At 41.8% G+C, this 17,183-nt stretch overlaps 1 protein-coding gene across 4 annotated transcripts in view; it reads right to left on the reverse strand.

Annotated features, from left to right (window-relative positions):
- Nucleotides 1-17,183, reverse strand: part of sbf1 (SET binding factor 1) — a 161,204-nt gene that overhangs the window by 64,511 nt on the left and 79,510 nt on the right. For all 4 annotated transcript variants that reach the window (XM_080207513.1, XM_080207514.1, XM_080207512.1 and 1 more), the window contains 5 exons: nucleotides 12,405-12,510; nucleotides 9,154-9,286; nucleotides 8,362-8,470; nucleotides 8,079-8,192; nucleotides 6,190-6,267 (listed from right to left, as the gene is read on the reverse strand). In XM_080207513.1, coding sequence (XP_080063639.1) covers nucleotides 6,190-6,267; nucleotides 8,079-8,192; nucleotides 8,362-8,470; nucleotides 9,154-9,286; nucleotides 12,405-12,510 — 540 coding nt within the window. The remainder of the gene's footprint in view (nucleotides 1-6,189; nucleotides 6,268-8,078; nucleotides 8,193-8,361; nucleotides 8,471-9,153; nucleotides 9,287-12,404; nucleotides 12,511-17,183) is intronic.

Genomic DNA, 17,183 nt, shown 5'->3' on the forward strand with positions numbered 1-17,183 from the left:
ATAAATTATTGATTGATTAGTTTCTAAGAAAATCACTTTAGCATATTAAGTACCATTTCTAGTGGACGTGCATCATTAAAAGTTATGCTTTTTCAACGGAACATCAACCAAAACAACTCCTGAAAAATGATTTGTTCATTCACTTAAGTTTCTCCAGCCATCACTGATAGCTCAGGCTTTTGACCCCTCAACATGAGTCCCCAACTTGCTCTGACTTATTCTATTGTTATGGGCGGCAAAGTAGCACAGCGGTTAGCACTGCTGCCTCACATCAACAGGGACCCAGGTTCAAATCCTGCCTTGGGTGACAGTCTCTGTAAAATTTCCTCCTGGTGCTCCCGTTTCCTCCCACAGTCCAAAGCTGTGCAGGTTAGGTGGATTGGCCATGCTAGAATTGCCCCTTAGTGACCAGGGATGTGTAGGTTAGATGGATTAGCCATGGGAAATGTGTGCGGCTACACGGATAGGGCAGGGGCAAAGGCCTGGACAAGGTAGTGTTTCAGATTCAAGAGACCAAAGGCCTTTTCTGCATTGTGTTCTATTTTGGCTGCAGAATTCAACATATAGTTTTACTGATTGCTGCTCTACATTAATGGGGGTAAGTTTATTAAGATCCTTAGGTGTTGCAAATTCTTTAGTTAATTAAACACCATTTACGGAGTATACGGTATCCATTTTCCCTTTCTACGAACAGGTTCCAATTTAATTTCCCATTGTTTTGCCAATTTACAAAGAACAAAGAAAATTACAACACGGGAACTGGCCCTTCGGTCCTCCAAGCCTTCAGTGACCATGCTACCCAACTTAACTAAAACCCCCTACCCTTCCGAGGACCATATCCCTCTATTCCCATCCTATTCATGCATTTGGCAAGCAACTGCTTAAAAATCACTATCAGATCTGCTTTCACCATCTCCCCTGGCAAAGAATTCTAGAACCCCCACCATCCTCTGTGTAAAACATTTGCCTTGTACATCTCCTTTAAACCTTGCCCCTTGCACCTTAAACATGTGCCCCCTAGTAATTGACTCTTCCATTCTGGGAAAATGCTTCTGACAATCCACTCTGTCCATGCCTCTCAATATTATAGGCTATCCGGTCACCCCTCAACCTCCATCGTTCCAGTGAAAACAAACCAAGTTTCTCCAACCTTTCCTCATAGCTGATGCCCTCCATACCAGGCAACATCCTGGTAAATCTTTTCTGTACCCTCTCCAAAGCCTTCACATCCTTCTGGTATTGTGGCGACCAGAATTGAACACTACATTCCAAGTGCGGTCTAACTAAGGTTCTATAAGGCTGCAACATAACTTACCAATTTTTAAACTCAATGTCCCAGCCGATGAAGGCAGGGGTGCCATATGCCTTCTCGACTACCTTCTCCACCTGTATTGCCACTTTCAGCAACCCGTGTACCTGTACACCCAGGTCCCTTTGTCTATCAATGCTCTTAAGTTTTCTGCCATTTGCTGTATATTTCCTATTTATATTAGGCTCTCCAAAATGCATTACCTCACATTTGTCTGAACTAAACTCCATTTGCCACCTCACTGCCCAAGCTTCCAACTGATCTATATCTCACTGTATCCTCTGATGGTCCTCATCGCTATCTGCAAATCCACCAACCTCTGTGTCGTCCGCAAACTTACTAATCAATCCAGTTACATTTTCCTCCAAATCATTTATATATATTACAAACAGCAAAGGTCCCAGCACTGAACCCTGAGGAACATCACCTGTCACAGCCCTCCATTCAGAAATGCACCCTTCCACTGCTACCCTCTGTCTTCTTTGACCAAGCCAGCTTTGTATCCACCTTGCCAGCTCACCTCTGATCTCATGCAACTTCACTTCTGCACCAGTCTGCCATGAGGAACCTTGTCAAAGGCCGTACTGAAGTCCATGTAACAACATCCATTGCCCTATCCTCAATCATCTTCGTCACTTCCGCAAAAAACTCGATCAAGTTAGTGAGACACAACCTCCCGTTCATAAAACCATGTTGCCTCTCACTACTATATCCATTTATTTCCAAGTGGGAATAAATCCTGTCTCGTCGAATCCTCTCCAATAATTTCTCTACCACAGATGTAAGGCTCACCAGCCTGTAATTACCTGGATTATTCTTGCTCCCCTTAAACAAAGGAACAACATCGGCTACTCTCCAATCCTCTGGGACCTCCCCTGTAGAACTCCCACTTACCTGATGAAGGAGCAGCGCTCCAAAAGCTAGTGGCTTTTCCTACCAAATAAACCTGTTGGACTTTAACCTGGTGTTGAGAGACTTCTTACGGTACTTCCCCTGTAGCCAGTGAGAACACACAGATTTCTCTCAAGGCCCCAGCAATTTCCTCCTTTGCCTCTCTCAGTAATCTGGGGTATATCCCCTCTGGTCTCTGATCATGTTTCTCAAGAACTCCAATACCTCCTCCTTTTTGATCTCAATATGACTCAAACTATCTACACACCCTTTCGCAGACTCTTCACCTACCAAGTCCTACTGATGCAAAGTACTCATTTAATACCTCCCCATTTTCTCTGCTCAACGCACAGATTCCCTCCCTTGTCCTTGAGCGGGCCAACCCTCTCCCTGGCTACCCTCTTGCTCTTTATATAAGTATAAAAAGCCTTGTGATTTTCCTTAATCATGCTGGCCAAGGTTTTTTTGTGACCTCTTTTAGCCTTCCTTATTCCTTGCTTAAGTTTCCTTTTACTTTCCTTGTATTCCACACTTACTTCATGTGTTCCCAGCTTCCTAGCTTTGACAAATGTTTCCTTTTTCTCTTTGACTAGGCTCACAATATCTTTTGTCATCCAAGGTTCCCAAAACTTGCCATACTTATCCTTCATCCTTACAAGAATATACAGGAATGTTAGACATACGTTGTCTAATGCATTCTGTAATTTCTGAGTGCCTCTTTTGATATCAATGTCTCTCCTAGTTTGATCATTTCCATTGTTTTACATAAAAACTAAGAAATAGGAGGTGGTCATTTGGGCCCTTAAGCCTGCTCTGCCATTCAATAAGATTATGGCTGATTAGATTGTGGTCATTAGTCCACTTTCCTACCTGTCCCTATTACTCTTGACATGTCAAAAATCAGTCTGTTTAACTCAGTCTTGATTTTTTGAATCCGAGTCACTGATATCAATTAGAAACAGTCAAAGGTCACAAATTCAGCAGCCTTTAGCCCATCTCAACTTCACACCTTTGATAAATCACTCATTTTCTATCCGAAGGCATGTTCTCATCCATTTCCATGTTTTGCCCTGAAAAGTCATGACATGGAGATGCCGGCGTTGGACTGTGGTAAACAGAGTAAGCAGACTCACAACACCAGGTTAAAGTCCAGTTGAAATAAACCTGTTGGACTTTAACCTGGTGTTGTGAGACTGCTTACTGTGTTTGCCCTGCATACCCAGAACTTACAAATAGTCTTTCATGGGAAATTGTATCAAATGCTTAAATGTGATGTTTAGGCATGAAAGATTTATTCCTTTCTGTTCTGAAGTCTATAGTATCATTCTACTTGCATTTCCTCTTTACCTTGCATTCCACGGACTTTAATCTGCACAAGTTTCTTACTCCTCTTGCCTTTTGATTAACTAATTTCCAGGAAGGATTCAAACGTAACTTGCCTTCACAAATCTGTTCTGAATATCCTTTCTCACTCAAGTTATCCCTTTTTATGGTTCCTAGCAGCTCCCTACTACTGACTTAAGATTAACCTTTCCTCAGCAAAGGTGTAACATGCTCCTCAATGGCAGAGGCCAGTGGAATGCGACCATCTGTCAGGACAGAAAAGGGAGATGGCAGGTAGTGTAAAAATTTCTACAAGCACCAATGAAACAAATAGATATTCTGTACTGAGACAATGGTGGAAATGTCTCAAAAATAGTGATGCAGTGGGAAAAACAGCAAGGTAAAAGATCAGTGTGCCCAATATAGGAAATTGGGAACAGAACCACCTCCAGAAAATGCCAGGGCACAGTCCCTGAGCATAATCCTATCATCTTCCCCAAAGCGAGCCAAGCTCTCACGTAAATTACTCTGGTGCATGCTGTGGGACCTGCCAAGATTCACATCAGCATGCCTTCATGTCAACAGTAATGGACAATATAAGGAGTGTATGGGCGGGCAGGCGGGGGGGGACGCAGAGAGAGAGAGAGAGAGAGAGAGAGACACACACCATTTTGGGACACCCACAGGATTTCTTGCTAACTATCCCACCCCCCTGAAAATGAGAGCACAAAATCCCCCTAATGGCTCCGAGGATGATGAGCACAACACTTTGGGGTAAGTGATTTCAGGAAAACGCATAGATTCAAAAAGCACACAGTGGCTTTCAGTTTGACTACATACCAATTTTAAAATTCTCATCCGTATGTTCAAATCCCTGCGTGGTTCCGATCCTCCTTTAGTCCTAAAAACTCTTTTCCAATTTGGATATCTTGCAAACGTGGAATTGTCATCATTCCATCAATGGCCCGAAATGCCTTCAGCTGTCTAGTCCATAAGTTCTGGTATCCCCTCCTGAAACTTCTCCACCTCAACACTGTTCACTCCTCCTTTAAACCTGTACCAAGCTTTTTGTCATCTACCCTCTTATCTCCTTATGTGACTTGATGAAAACTTGATGAAACTTTGTGAACTTCACTGTGAAGTACCCTGAGACATTTTACTTTATTAAATGCAAGCTCAACTCAAATTACAAGTGCAATCTATTGATGTAAATGGCAAAGCTTGAAAAATAATAGAGAAAGAAAGGTTCAAGGTATCAAGCAGGTAATCTTTAGAAGTTGAAAGACTAGTTGATAAAGCTGTAAAATAAAAGCACTGTGAGCCTATGGTTGACAAATAAAAATGGGTGGTGGTGGTGGTGGTGGTGGTGGTGGTAGGCGGGGTGCAAAAGCAAATCGATAGTGTTAATCATTGGTTAGAGTGCAGTTGGAATATTGGGTCCAATTCTGGCACCTTAATTTAGGAAGGATACCATGATCACAGAGAGATTAAGAGACACACAGGATGATATCAGGGATGAGGCTTTAGTTACTTGGGGGAAAAATATACTGAGATGATCTGTCAAGTCTCATCTTAACCTTGCTTGTAACGCAGAAGTATTAATAATGCTGAGAGGCTTTGACAACACTAAATCAAGAATCACTTTTTCCACTGACTGACAAAGTAACTAGTGGGCATAAAATCAAGGTTATGATCAAAGCCAGAGGCTAGGAGACATTTTTATTCATGTTAGTTAAAACATGGAATGCTTAACTGAAAACTAATGTAAGCAGAGTCCTAATCTTTAAAAAGAAATTAGATGAGTGTTTGGAAAATACTAAAATCAATTGGGTTTGGAAAAGGATAGGTAAATGGGACTAGATGGATAGTTGAGATTCAGTACAGATGTGGTGGGCATTCTCTACTGTAAGATCCCAGAACTCATCATCCTCCAGTCCTCTAGTATTACTTGCATTTCTACAAATTTGGGCTAATAAAGGTTAATTGACATGATTACAGATAGAAAATGATCTGATTAATGCCCCTCACTGGCCATGAAGCAAAATACTGTAGATTTTAGAAATCTGAAATACTAATCAAAATCCACTGGAAATGCCCAAATCAGGTAACATTTGTGGAGATAAGGACAGTGACTAACATCTCAGGCCTTTAGACCTAGAATGTCAACCACCGTACATTGACAAGCTATCAACTTGTAATACAAAACACAATTTACATTTATTTAGCAACATCAGGATTAAGCATTGCAGAATCATTACTTAGTTAGCAGAGTAAGGGTTAATACCCACCTCCACAGAGATGCTGTTATTCAACAGTGACCATGTAACTGGACAGGTCTGCTGCTTACTCAAGTTCATTTACTGTCATTGTAGAGTGACTGTTCATTCAGAACACGAATCACTAACTGTAGTCACTGTTTATTCATGGGGGCAAATGTTACTGTACATGTTTATGCAGGATCAGGATTATACAGGACAAGAACTTTTCAGGATAAGGAATTTTCACTATAATGGCACCAAGTTGCACTGCTTACTCAGCAACTTTTCAGTTAGTGTAAATACAGAATTGCAAAGTAATCATTTACCAATAAGTTAACAAAGTCTACTAAACTGTTTAAAAGGATACCATGCCATTTGTTAATTCCCAATTCTCATTTATTACTGTACCTGGAATTTCATTGAAGAGGCTGACGTAGAGGAGGGCGGGAAGGCATAATCCGCATACTCCAATTCTGGGTCCAAAACCTGTGAAGAAAACATGAGAAATGTATCAGTAATATTTTTCTACGTAAAAATCAATTAGACATCTCAGATCTTTCATCCATCCTATCAACACCTTCCATCACAGGAATCACTGCCCAAATTGGGACTTCCTACTGTAAACCTGATGAGCTCTCGCAGGCATGGCTGGAAGAGTTGGTTAAACACCAGCAGAATTTCCTGCATTTCTTGTCTACCTATCACAGAACCTAATGAAAGGTCAAAGACCAGAAATGTTAACTATGCTTCTTTCTCCACAGGCACTGACTGACCTGCTCAGCGTATCCAGGAATTCTGTTTTTATTTTGGATCTCCATCCTCTGCTGTTTTCTGCTTTTGCATCAAGGTTGACTCAATAGATATTACAGCTAATTACTTTGCCTTATTAGGAACTTTGAACCCATTCAAAACAACTAGCCAGCAATTCAGTAATTACATTCACTCAGCAATATAGAGCCTCGCTTTTACATTTCTCAGCTTCCCAACAAGTACTACATACTGACACGTAGGTTCCAACTAATCGACCTGATCTGCTCACTATATCCACAGATGCTGTCAAAATGAGACAGCATTTTATCAAAATTGCGACAAATACCTCTACCCTCAACCACCCACCCTCCCAAATTCAAACACTGTGCGACTACACTTGTCATGATAATTGATGAAAAATGATGCCCAAAATATTGAACTTGAAATAAGGCCTGAATTTTATTTTTTCAAATAGACACAAACCCCAAAGAATGGCCAAGAATGTACTGTAGGTCACTAACAGGATGCTCTCTGAGGGACAATGGAACACCTCCGTTTCCAGACAAGCATCAAAGACTGATTATGATCTCCAGTAAAAACAAAGGGATATCATGGCCACTCCATCTTGAGAGATCCTGGAACTGATTACCATCTCTGGTAAATGCCATCTCAGCTTAATAGATCCCGTATGTATGACCTAGGCGGACAAGTGGATTATATTTTCCACTTGGAATATACAAAGAAGGGGTTGAAAGCTAATTTAAAGAGTTGCCCTCTTTGTCTGTGTCTGCTCTATAAGAATCAGCTTTAAGTTTTACTGCACTGTAAATGTGAGATACAGTAAAGGTGCAGCCAGCATCTGCCCTTGCAAGATAGCCATTTCATTCTGAATCTTTATCTTTGAGGAAGCCACCCGAGCCAACAAAAGGATCACAGCTAGAAAGAGAACTCAAATCTCTTAACATAACCACAGAACACTGAAATCAAAGTATCAACTATTTGCCTGCAGAAGTCAATTCTACCAGAACCTCAAAACTGACGATCCGCCTACTGAAGTCAACTCTACTGGGGTCAAGTTGTAAAGGTTGCACACTATCATCTACGCCTTGCGAGTCAAGGATTGCTCCATATACATTTTTATTTAAACTTACCATTGGACTCAATCTTTGGATTTCTAATCTGCATGAATGTATACACATGCCTTTTACCATTTTTGTTTTTACCTTTTTAGCAGTTAATAAACTCACTATTTTCAACTCAAGAACGCCTGGCTCAATTAACACCCTTTTAAACATAACTATTGAGTCTGGAAAAGGTACCCACGGGAAAGAGAACCTTGCTAAGTTAAACCTTGTTGCAACCAGAGGGGGTTGAAAAAAGACAGAACCAGTCACCCACTTCTCACCCCGGCTTATAACAATTTTGGGGTATTCCCACCTGAGCAGTGACAAATCAAGGGGTCTTGCCTTGATCAACACCTTTTGGGGAACCTCACCTCATAACACTCCCCATTAAGGCCCATCAACAGTCTGATAGAAATATCTTACCATGGAAAGTGCTGTCTGAGTCTGAAGCAGGTGAGGCTCTGGCAGGACTGAGATGTGGATACACTCTGGAATCATAACTGTGCCACCATCCAGATCAGCAACAATTACATCCAGCTAGGGAGAAGAAAACAAATCAACACCTCACCATTAAAGCACACTGGCACTATAACTGAGAATAATATTCAGCAACTCCAACTTTAGATTGTAACCAAAAACATCAGCGACTCATGGAAGTCAGTAAACTAAAAACGACTGAAAGGACAACATGCTTGGTCACACTCACCAGGTCCTGCATCTCTGCTCGGAAGGAAGAATGGATTCCAATGATGAAAGGCGTGGGACTGCTCAGCACTTCAAGAAGTTGAGCCGGTAAGATTGGAATATATGTAAAACTATCAGAACACAAGGCAAAGGTTCATTCATAACAATTCCAAAACAAGAAACATTCAAACTGCTGCCCCACTCTCAGTCCCATTAAATTTTACAAGTTTGCCTCACACTCCCAAATCACTCTCCACTCCATTCTCCCACAATACCCCACTCCCTCTTCTCTCCGTTCCATCCCCTTTCCACCTTACCACCCCACTGCCCCCTCACTCCGCCCCCCCCCAAGCTCATATTGATTTCTTAACTCCACATCATTATTAAAACTCTGCAGTCCTTAACCCAGCATCCAAGAATTGTTTTAAAGTAAAGTTTATTAGTCACAAGTCAGCTTACATTAATACTGCAATGAAGTTACTGTGAAAATCCGCTAGTCGCCACACTCCAGCGCCTGCTCAGGTACACTGAGGTAGCATTTAGCATGTCCAATGCACTTAACCAGCACATCTTTCAGACTGTGGGAGGAGCACCCAAAGGAAACCCACGCAGGCAAAGGGAGAACATGCGACACAGACAGTGACCCAAGCTGGGAATCGAACATGGCCAGAAACCCAAGTCCACTGACTAAATAACTCACCTACACCACAAATACCCGCCAAACTTTCCAACCAGTATTCCTTCTAATAATTCCAATGCATCTGTGCCGACTACATCAGCACCTCTCTAAATGCATTTGCTCTCCCCTAGTTACCTATATTTCAGAGGAAACATGAGAGCAAGAAGTGCTCGACAGGCTTCTGTCAGCCTCTGATAACTGGAAGACAGGAACAGAATCTTGTGTTCGGTTAGGGCAGCACAGAAAAGCTCCAGTACATTGTTAATACCTAGAAAAAGAAACAAGGATTAAAGAAAACAAATTTCAGAGTCAGAAATGATGAAAAGCCACTTATTCTATGATAGAATATACCTTTGCACATGGAGATCTCTTGTTAGAACATACATTATGGAACACAGTATAGATTCTCTGTTAAATATATCTAACTGGGAACTTGCATTTGATTGCATCTGTTCTGTTATATATTAAAAATGGAGTAGTCTCGGGCTGCCAAAGTTATTGGGCCTTCTGGTGGCACTGTAAAGGCAAAACTGCACTATTTGATCAATTAAATACAAAGAAGCACCAAGCACAAAGTCCCATCACAATTCAGCAGCTTAAGTAGTGTCCAGGTATGGCGTCTAATCAGAAATACCCATTTCCATTGTTTGCAGAACAAGCCAAGCAAACACAAACCAAGATATGGTCATAAGATATAGGAGCAGAATTGGGCCATTGGGCCCATCAAGTTTGCTCCACCATTCAATCACAGCTGATGTTTATCATCCCCATTCTCCTGCCTTTTCCCCGTAATCATTACATTCGTAAACTACGGCAATCTGAGCAATAAAAATATTACCATTATTGAAATTCAGCCACTGAAAGCATCAAACTTTCGCAATTCAGTAGCAATGAAGGCCACTAGCTACTGAAACAGAATGAAGCAATCTGAGCTCAACGTGGACTACAAATCAAAATAAGTGAGACAACCTGGCACTACTGCAGTGGCAGCATCTCCCGACACAATGACACCACCAAGTGGGCAGAGCAAGGGGTGGGCAATGGCAGTTTGGATGTGAAACTGCCAAATACAGAAAGCAAAACATAGTAGTGAACCCTTGCTCTTCACTCTATCACAGATAGACTGTTTCTTCCGTCTTCCTTCTCTTTTATCCTGGCTCGACACTTGTTTGAGTATCTCTAACCCCTTCTCATTATAATGAAAGTAATGGAGTTGAAATGTTAACTCACATTTTCTCCACAGCAACTGCCAGATGTAAGGATTTCCAGTATTATGTTTTTAATTCAGATTTCCAGCATCAACAGTATTTTGCTTTTGTCTGTGGTAATGCTGAATGGTCGCTTTTCAGACTGGCAGTAAACATGCAGTGGTGTATTTCATGGGATACACTTTCTTTATACATGTTAATGCCCTCAACTTGAATATAGTCAATGATGCAAATGTACTAAACAGTAATGAGGATTGCCTGGTGAGACTGGAAAAGTTAGATTTGTTTTTCTTTGAACAGAGGGCATTATGAGGATATCTGATAAAAGTGCCCAAATATTATGGGGTTTAGACAGAATAAAGAAAGAGGAAACATTTCCAATGGCAGAAGGGTTGGCAACTGTAGACAGAGAAAGAATGACTACAACAATAATAACAACAATGGCTTTAAAATGGCTATTCTGGCTGAGTTAAGGATGCTGAGATTTTTGGTCAATTTGTAATTAGAACAAGATGCAGGTCATAATGTTAATCTGGTCTGGAAACTGTGGTCTGAAGCTGACTAAGCAAGGGAAGTTGTTTAATTTCACATAGGATTGGTGGCCTCAAATTTGATTGCTGTTATGCGTGGGGCACTTCATCTGAAGTAAGCATAGCAGCATCTCTTACAAGTAATTTCATTGAATGTTGAGCCATGTGATCGGTTTCTGGTTGCACAATTGGCTAGATGACAGAGAATCTTCTGGAAGCAAGTGAAGAGTTTGCAGATAAAAGACATTGCACTCCTTTGTTTGCCAAAGACAACTCTAGAGAGTAACCATTATAATGAGGAGTGCCCTAAAGAAATCTTCAGAGACAATAGATTCTACATTAGGAATATTTCTTGGCTAAGGTTTTCCTAAGCTTGGTATTATCTATTTTCAGTTAAAGTTAAAGAGTTGCAACTGTAAGTTTGAGTTGGTACCTGAAGTGTTAAATAAAGAAAGAAATTCTTGGATTTATTATTAGGAGTCGACTCCTGTCCTTCTGTGTCTCATTAAATTGGAATGCTTGGAAAGTGTTTAGATTAATAGCCAAATAGTATAACCAAGAGATTTAAAGACACATATCAGATGAAATGCAAGGCACTGAAAGTGTGAAATGACGCATTTTGGAATGAGAGAAGACAACATAAATTGAATGACAATTTTGAAGTGAAAGGTCACATTACCCACTGTTTGAATTGCTCTGACAATGTGTGAGGAACTCACCACCCCAAAGCCTTACCATCTACAAGTGGCAAGTGAAGATTGTAATGGAATACTCTTTACCTGTCTGGATCCTTGCAGCTGCAACAACATTTACAAACTTCAAAATAGTCCAGGACAAAACAGCAACAACATCACAACATCCAACCTAACTATCCATTTCCTCCATGAACGGCAGGAGAGAGATGAGTGAAATCATGAAAAGGAGGAATTGGTGGATGGCAAGAAATAAAGCCAGGAGAGAGAAACATGGGGTGGGGTGGGGAAGAAGAAAGAGACACCAAGGGGAGGGAGGGAGAGACTGGAGTGGGAAGAAGTGCATCCCTTCAAGTAGCAGAACAAAGGACCCACAACTTCAGTGGAACGGAAGAGAGTCAGCACCTTCAAAGAAAAGGAGGGATAAAGACAGCATCTTAAGTGGAAGGAAAGAAGTCATTGACAGGCCTCACTTTAGCTTGTGATCAGAGCAGTTGGACATGGTTTATCTGATACCCCTTTGGAAATGTTGAGGTGACTGTGTGAAATAATTAAATCTTGGATAATGCATCACAGAGGTTGGGAAATAACAGGGCTTTTTTTACTCATTTATGTAACAAAGTTGAGAAATGAATGTTAGAGAATGCTGGAAATCTGAAATAAAAGCAGAAAATGATGGAAATAATGCACTGTTCAGGCAGCATATATGGCGAGAGAAAGAAACTAAATGTTTCAGGCCAAAGCTTTGACAAAGGGTCATCAACTGGAAATATTAACACTGGCTCTCTCTCCACAGATACTTCCTGAACTGAGTATTTTCAGAATGTTTTTTATACTGTGAAAACAGTATTTAAAGAATTGCTGAGGTAATGGTGAGAATAATCAATGTGCACAAAGCCTCTTGATGCAGGTGGACCGATGGAGCCTGACGTTACATACGGGTTTCAGACACATACCCAGCTGTTTGAGTAGTAGTGCAACACTGCAACCACTGACTGGCAGTGCATCGTTGACGGGGGTCTGTATCACCTGACGGTCTCCTGCTCCCAGTGAGATTGTTCTCTGTAGATGTAATCAAGCAGAAATTGTAAGATGATGTTTGACCAATACTCTGAATTGGTTTGATTTAAGAGCAAGAAATAAAATTTTCCACTTTGAATGGAGACAAAGCATCAATTTCAAGAATTAGAGATAAAAAAATTCAAGCTTATAATTGGAGTTGAAAACTGCCACTTGGTGTAGTCTGTTTTAGCAATCTCAATCAGCACAGAACATCTGGCAGAGAAACTGGTTGCGTTAAATTTTTCAGGGGTCCCACACAAGAAGCTTTGCAAATTGTGTCCTACAAATGCACTCACTACCTGGGATTCCTCATACTTCACAATTCACATTGTAGTGACAAGCATTAATTCCAAAGGGTGTCCCATTACAACATTCTGATATTCTATATTCACCAACATCTTTCCTCTTCCTACAGCTGGTAAGATAATGCTCACTGACATCATTTCAGTGAGATCGGAATGAACTAAAACAACAGTAATTCAAATTGGTCACCAGCTGGTGGAGACACTGCACCACATTTCCAAGGCACAAACAGTTGCTGTTTGTAACAGAGGAGTGGTCCATTCAGCTCCCTCTTTTGCCAGTAAATAAGCTCATAGCTAATCTCCATCCTAATTCTGCCCACTTGCTTTGGCTCCTTACCCTTAATATCTTTGACCAGGAAAAGTTGTTCTATCTCATTTTAAATTTTGGATTGAGATAGATCTATTCACCCTCATCAATTCCTTTCAAAATCCCACTATGTCGAATTATCAAATAAGCATCTTTATTTTGGGGAATACAACTGTTCACACAATCTCACAAATCCTGGTGAATCTGCATTGCATTCCTTCCAAGTCCAAAAGGCTCAAAGCTATGATCCTCAGAACTGTAAACCGTATTTTACATGTGGTCGAACCACAGCATTACTTAGCAGTTAACAAAATTTCCTCCCATTTATATTCTAGCCCTCGAGTTACAACAGCTAACATACCCTTTCTGATTATTCTGTAGCTGATTATGATATTTTAGTGAAGTGCACACGGACATGTAAGCAAAATTGTACCACTTGGGATTAAAAGGACAGTGTATGGCATAAAATTCGCTAAGGGGCAACATAAGAAATAGGAGCAAGAGTAGGCCATCTAGCCCTTCAAGCCTACCCCACCATTCAATAAGATCATGGCTGATCTGAAGTGGATCAGTTCCACTTTCCCGCTTTCTCCCCATAACCCTTAATTCCCTTGTCTGTCAAAAACATATCTACCCGTGACTTAAATATATTTAGCAAGGTAGCCTCCACCACTTCAACGGGCAGAGAATTCCAGAGATTCACCACCCTTTGAGTGAAGAAGTTCCTCCTCAACTCCGTTCTAAACTGTCCCCCCCCCTTATCTTGACGCTGTGCCCTCTAGTCCTACTGTCCTTTCTGAGCGGGAAGAATCTCTCTACCTCCACCCTATCCATCCCTTTCATTATCTTATATGTCTCTATAAGATCCCCCCTCATCCTTCTAAACTCCAACGAGTAGAGACCCAGTCTATTCAGTCTCTCTTCATAGTCCAACCCCCTCATCTCCAGTATCAGCCTAGTGAACCTCCTCTGCACTCCCTCCAAGGCGAATATATCCTTCTGCAAGTGCGGCGACCTAAACTGCACACAGTACTCCAGCTGCAGCCTCACCAGTGCCCTGTACAGTTGCAGCAAGACCTCCCTGCTTTTATATTCTATGCCCCTCGCTATAAAGGCCAGCATCCCATTTGCCTTCTTGATCACCTGCTGCACCTGCAGACTGGGTTTTTGCGACTCATGCACAAGGACCCCCAGGTCCCTCTGCACCGTAGCATGCTGCAGCTTTTCGCCCTTTAAATAGTAATCCCTCCTACTGTTATTCCTGCTAAAGTGGATAACCTCACACTTGCTAACACTGTACTCCATCTGCCAGGTCCTCGCCCACTCACTCAGCCTATCCAGATCCCTCTGCAGACTTTCCACACCCTCCACACAATTCGCTTTTCCACTCATCTTTGTGTCATCAGCAAATTTCGTCACCCTACACTCAGCGCCCTCCTCCAGATCATCTATATAAATGGTAAATAGTTGAGGCCCCAGCACCGATCCCTGCGGCACTCCACTAGTCACCAATCGCCAACCAGAATAGCACCCATTGATACCAACTCTCTGCCTCCTACTAGACAACCAATCCTCTATCCACGCTAACACCTTACCCCCAACTCCATGCCCCCTAACCTTCTGAAGCAACCTTTTGTGCGGCATCTTATCAAACGCCTTTTGAAAATCGAGAAACGCCACATCCACCGGTTCCCCTCTGTCTACCGCACTAGTCACATCCTCATAGAAATCCAATAAATTTGTCAAACACGACTTCCCCTTAGCGAATCCGTGCTGCATCTGCTCTATCAAACCATTCTTTTCTAGGTGCCTCGCTATTTCTTCTTTGATGATGGATTCAAGCATTTTTCCAACTACAGATGTTGAACTAACCAGCCTATAATTCCCTGCCTTTTGCCTGCTACCTTTTTTGAACAGCAGCATAACATTAGCCGTTTTCCAATCTTCCAGCACTTCCCCGGAATCCAGCGAAGTTTGGTAAATAATCACTAAGGCATCCACTATCACCTCTGCCATTTCCTGCAGAACCCTGGGATGCATTCCACCCGGTCCTGGGGACTTGTCCACCATCAGTCCCATTAGTCTATCAAGCACTACCTCTCTAGTTGTAGTAATCGCATTCAGGCCCTCAACTCCTACCATTCTTCTATCTTTAATATCCGGCAAACTATTTGCGTGCTCCTCCGTGAAGACACAGGCAAAAAACTTATTTAAGGCCTCAGCCATTTCCTCATCTCCCACCACTAAATCCCCCCTCTCATCCTCTAAGGGTCCAACATTCACCCTAGCCAGCCTCCTCCTCTTTATATATTTATAAAAACTCTTACTGTCCTTTTTTATATTTAGTGCTAGTTTAGCTTCATAGTCTATCCTTCCTTTCTTTATCAACTTCTTAGTCATTCTTTGTTGATTTTTAAACCTCTCCCAATCTTCTAGTCGCCCACTACTTTTAGCCACTCTAAACGCATCAGCTTTTAATTTAATACTCTTCTTTATTTCCTTCGATAACCCTGGTTATCCCTTCTCCTACATTCCTTCTTTACCATCGGAATAGCTGCTGAGCACCGAAAAAGATCTCCTTAGAGATCCTCCACTGTTCCTCAGCAGTCCTACCAATCAATCTGCGTCCCCAGTCTACATTTGCCAATTCCTCTCTCATCCTATCATACTCCCCTCTGCTCAAACAGAGGACACAGGTTCGGGACCCTACTTTCTCATCCTCCATCTGCATCAAAAACTCAACCATACAATGAACGCTCGTCCCAAGAGGATCCCTCACAACAAGATCCGTAATCCTTCCTGCCTCGTTACACAACACCAGATCTAAGATAGCTCGCTCCCTCGTTGGTTCCGTCACACACTGCTCAAGGAAACTATCCCTACAGCATTCCATGAACTCTTCCTCAAGCCCACCGCGTCCAACATGGGTCAACCAATCAATATGCAGACTGAAATCCCCCATAATTATCGCCGCTCCATTTCTGCACGCATCATTTATTTGCTTGTTTATAGCCCGCTCCCACCTCCAAGTTATTATTTGGGGGCCTACAGACCACACCCACCAGCATCTTCCTCCCTTTACTGCATCCACAACGATTCTACGTTCTGCTCTTTGGAGCCTATATCTTCCCTGACTACCGCCCTGATATTATCCTTAATCAGAGCTACCCCACCTCCTTTTTCCTCCCGTCTATCCTTCCTAAACACTTGATACCCCTGGACATTCAGCTCCCAGTCTCTATCACCCTGCACCCACGTTTCCGTAATGGCCACCAGATCATATTCATTTGTGCTGATCTGCGCCACGAGCTCATTCACTTTGTTCCAAATGCTACGTGCATTCAGGTAAAGCGTCTTTATCCCAGCCTTTATCTGGACCCTATTTGCAGGAATGCCACCAACCTTTCTCATGCCCCCTACTCCCTTTATTATTGCGACATCCTCAATATTTTCCCGCGCTCGGGAAAAAGCAGAGAGTAATGGTGAACAGCTTTTCTCAGACTGGAAGGAAATATACATATAATCATAGAATGGTTACAGCACAAAAGGAGACCATCAACCCATCATGTCTATGCCAGTTCATTGCAAAAGCAACTCAGCCAGTCCCATTCCCCTATGTTTTTCTGTAGCCCTGCAATTTTTTTCTTTTTAGGTGCTTATCCAATTCCCTTCTGAAAGGCACAATTTAATCTGCCTCCAACAGATGCAGTTCATTCCAGATCTTAACCACTTGCTGTGTAAAAATGGTTTTCCTCGTGTCATTGTTAGTTATTTTGCCAATTCAACTTCAGTATCCTTTGGTTTTTGACCATTCTACCAATGGGAACAATTTTTGTGTCTAATATCTTGATCCCTTATGATTTTGAACCTCTAAACCAAATCATGTAATTGAATTCACCAAGGCGTGATTAGCATTATACAGCAACATTTTAAAATAGCATCGTAATAATATCCTGTACAGAATTTCAGACCCGTTCGCAGGTTTGCCCATTTGACACATGTCTAATTAAACATCTATTATTAGTTAAAATGTTACTCATATCCCTGTCCCAGAGGTAGGT

This window comes from Carcharhinus amblyrhynchos, chromosome 19, assembly GCF_965287045.1.
Source record: "Carcharhinus amblyrhynchos chromosome 19, sCarAmb.v2.hapA, whole genome shotgun sequence".
Lineage (NCBI taxonomy): Eukaryota > Metazoa > Chordata > Chondrichthyes > Carcharhiniformes > Carcharhinidae > Carcharhinus > Carcharhinus amblyrhynchos.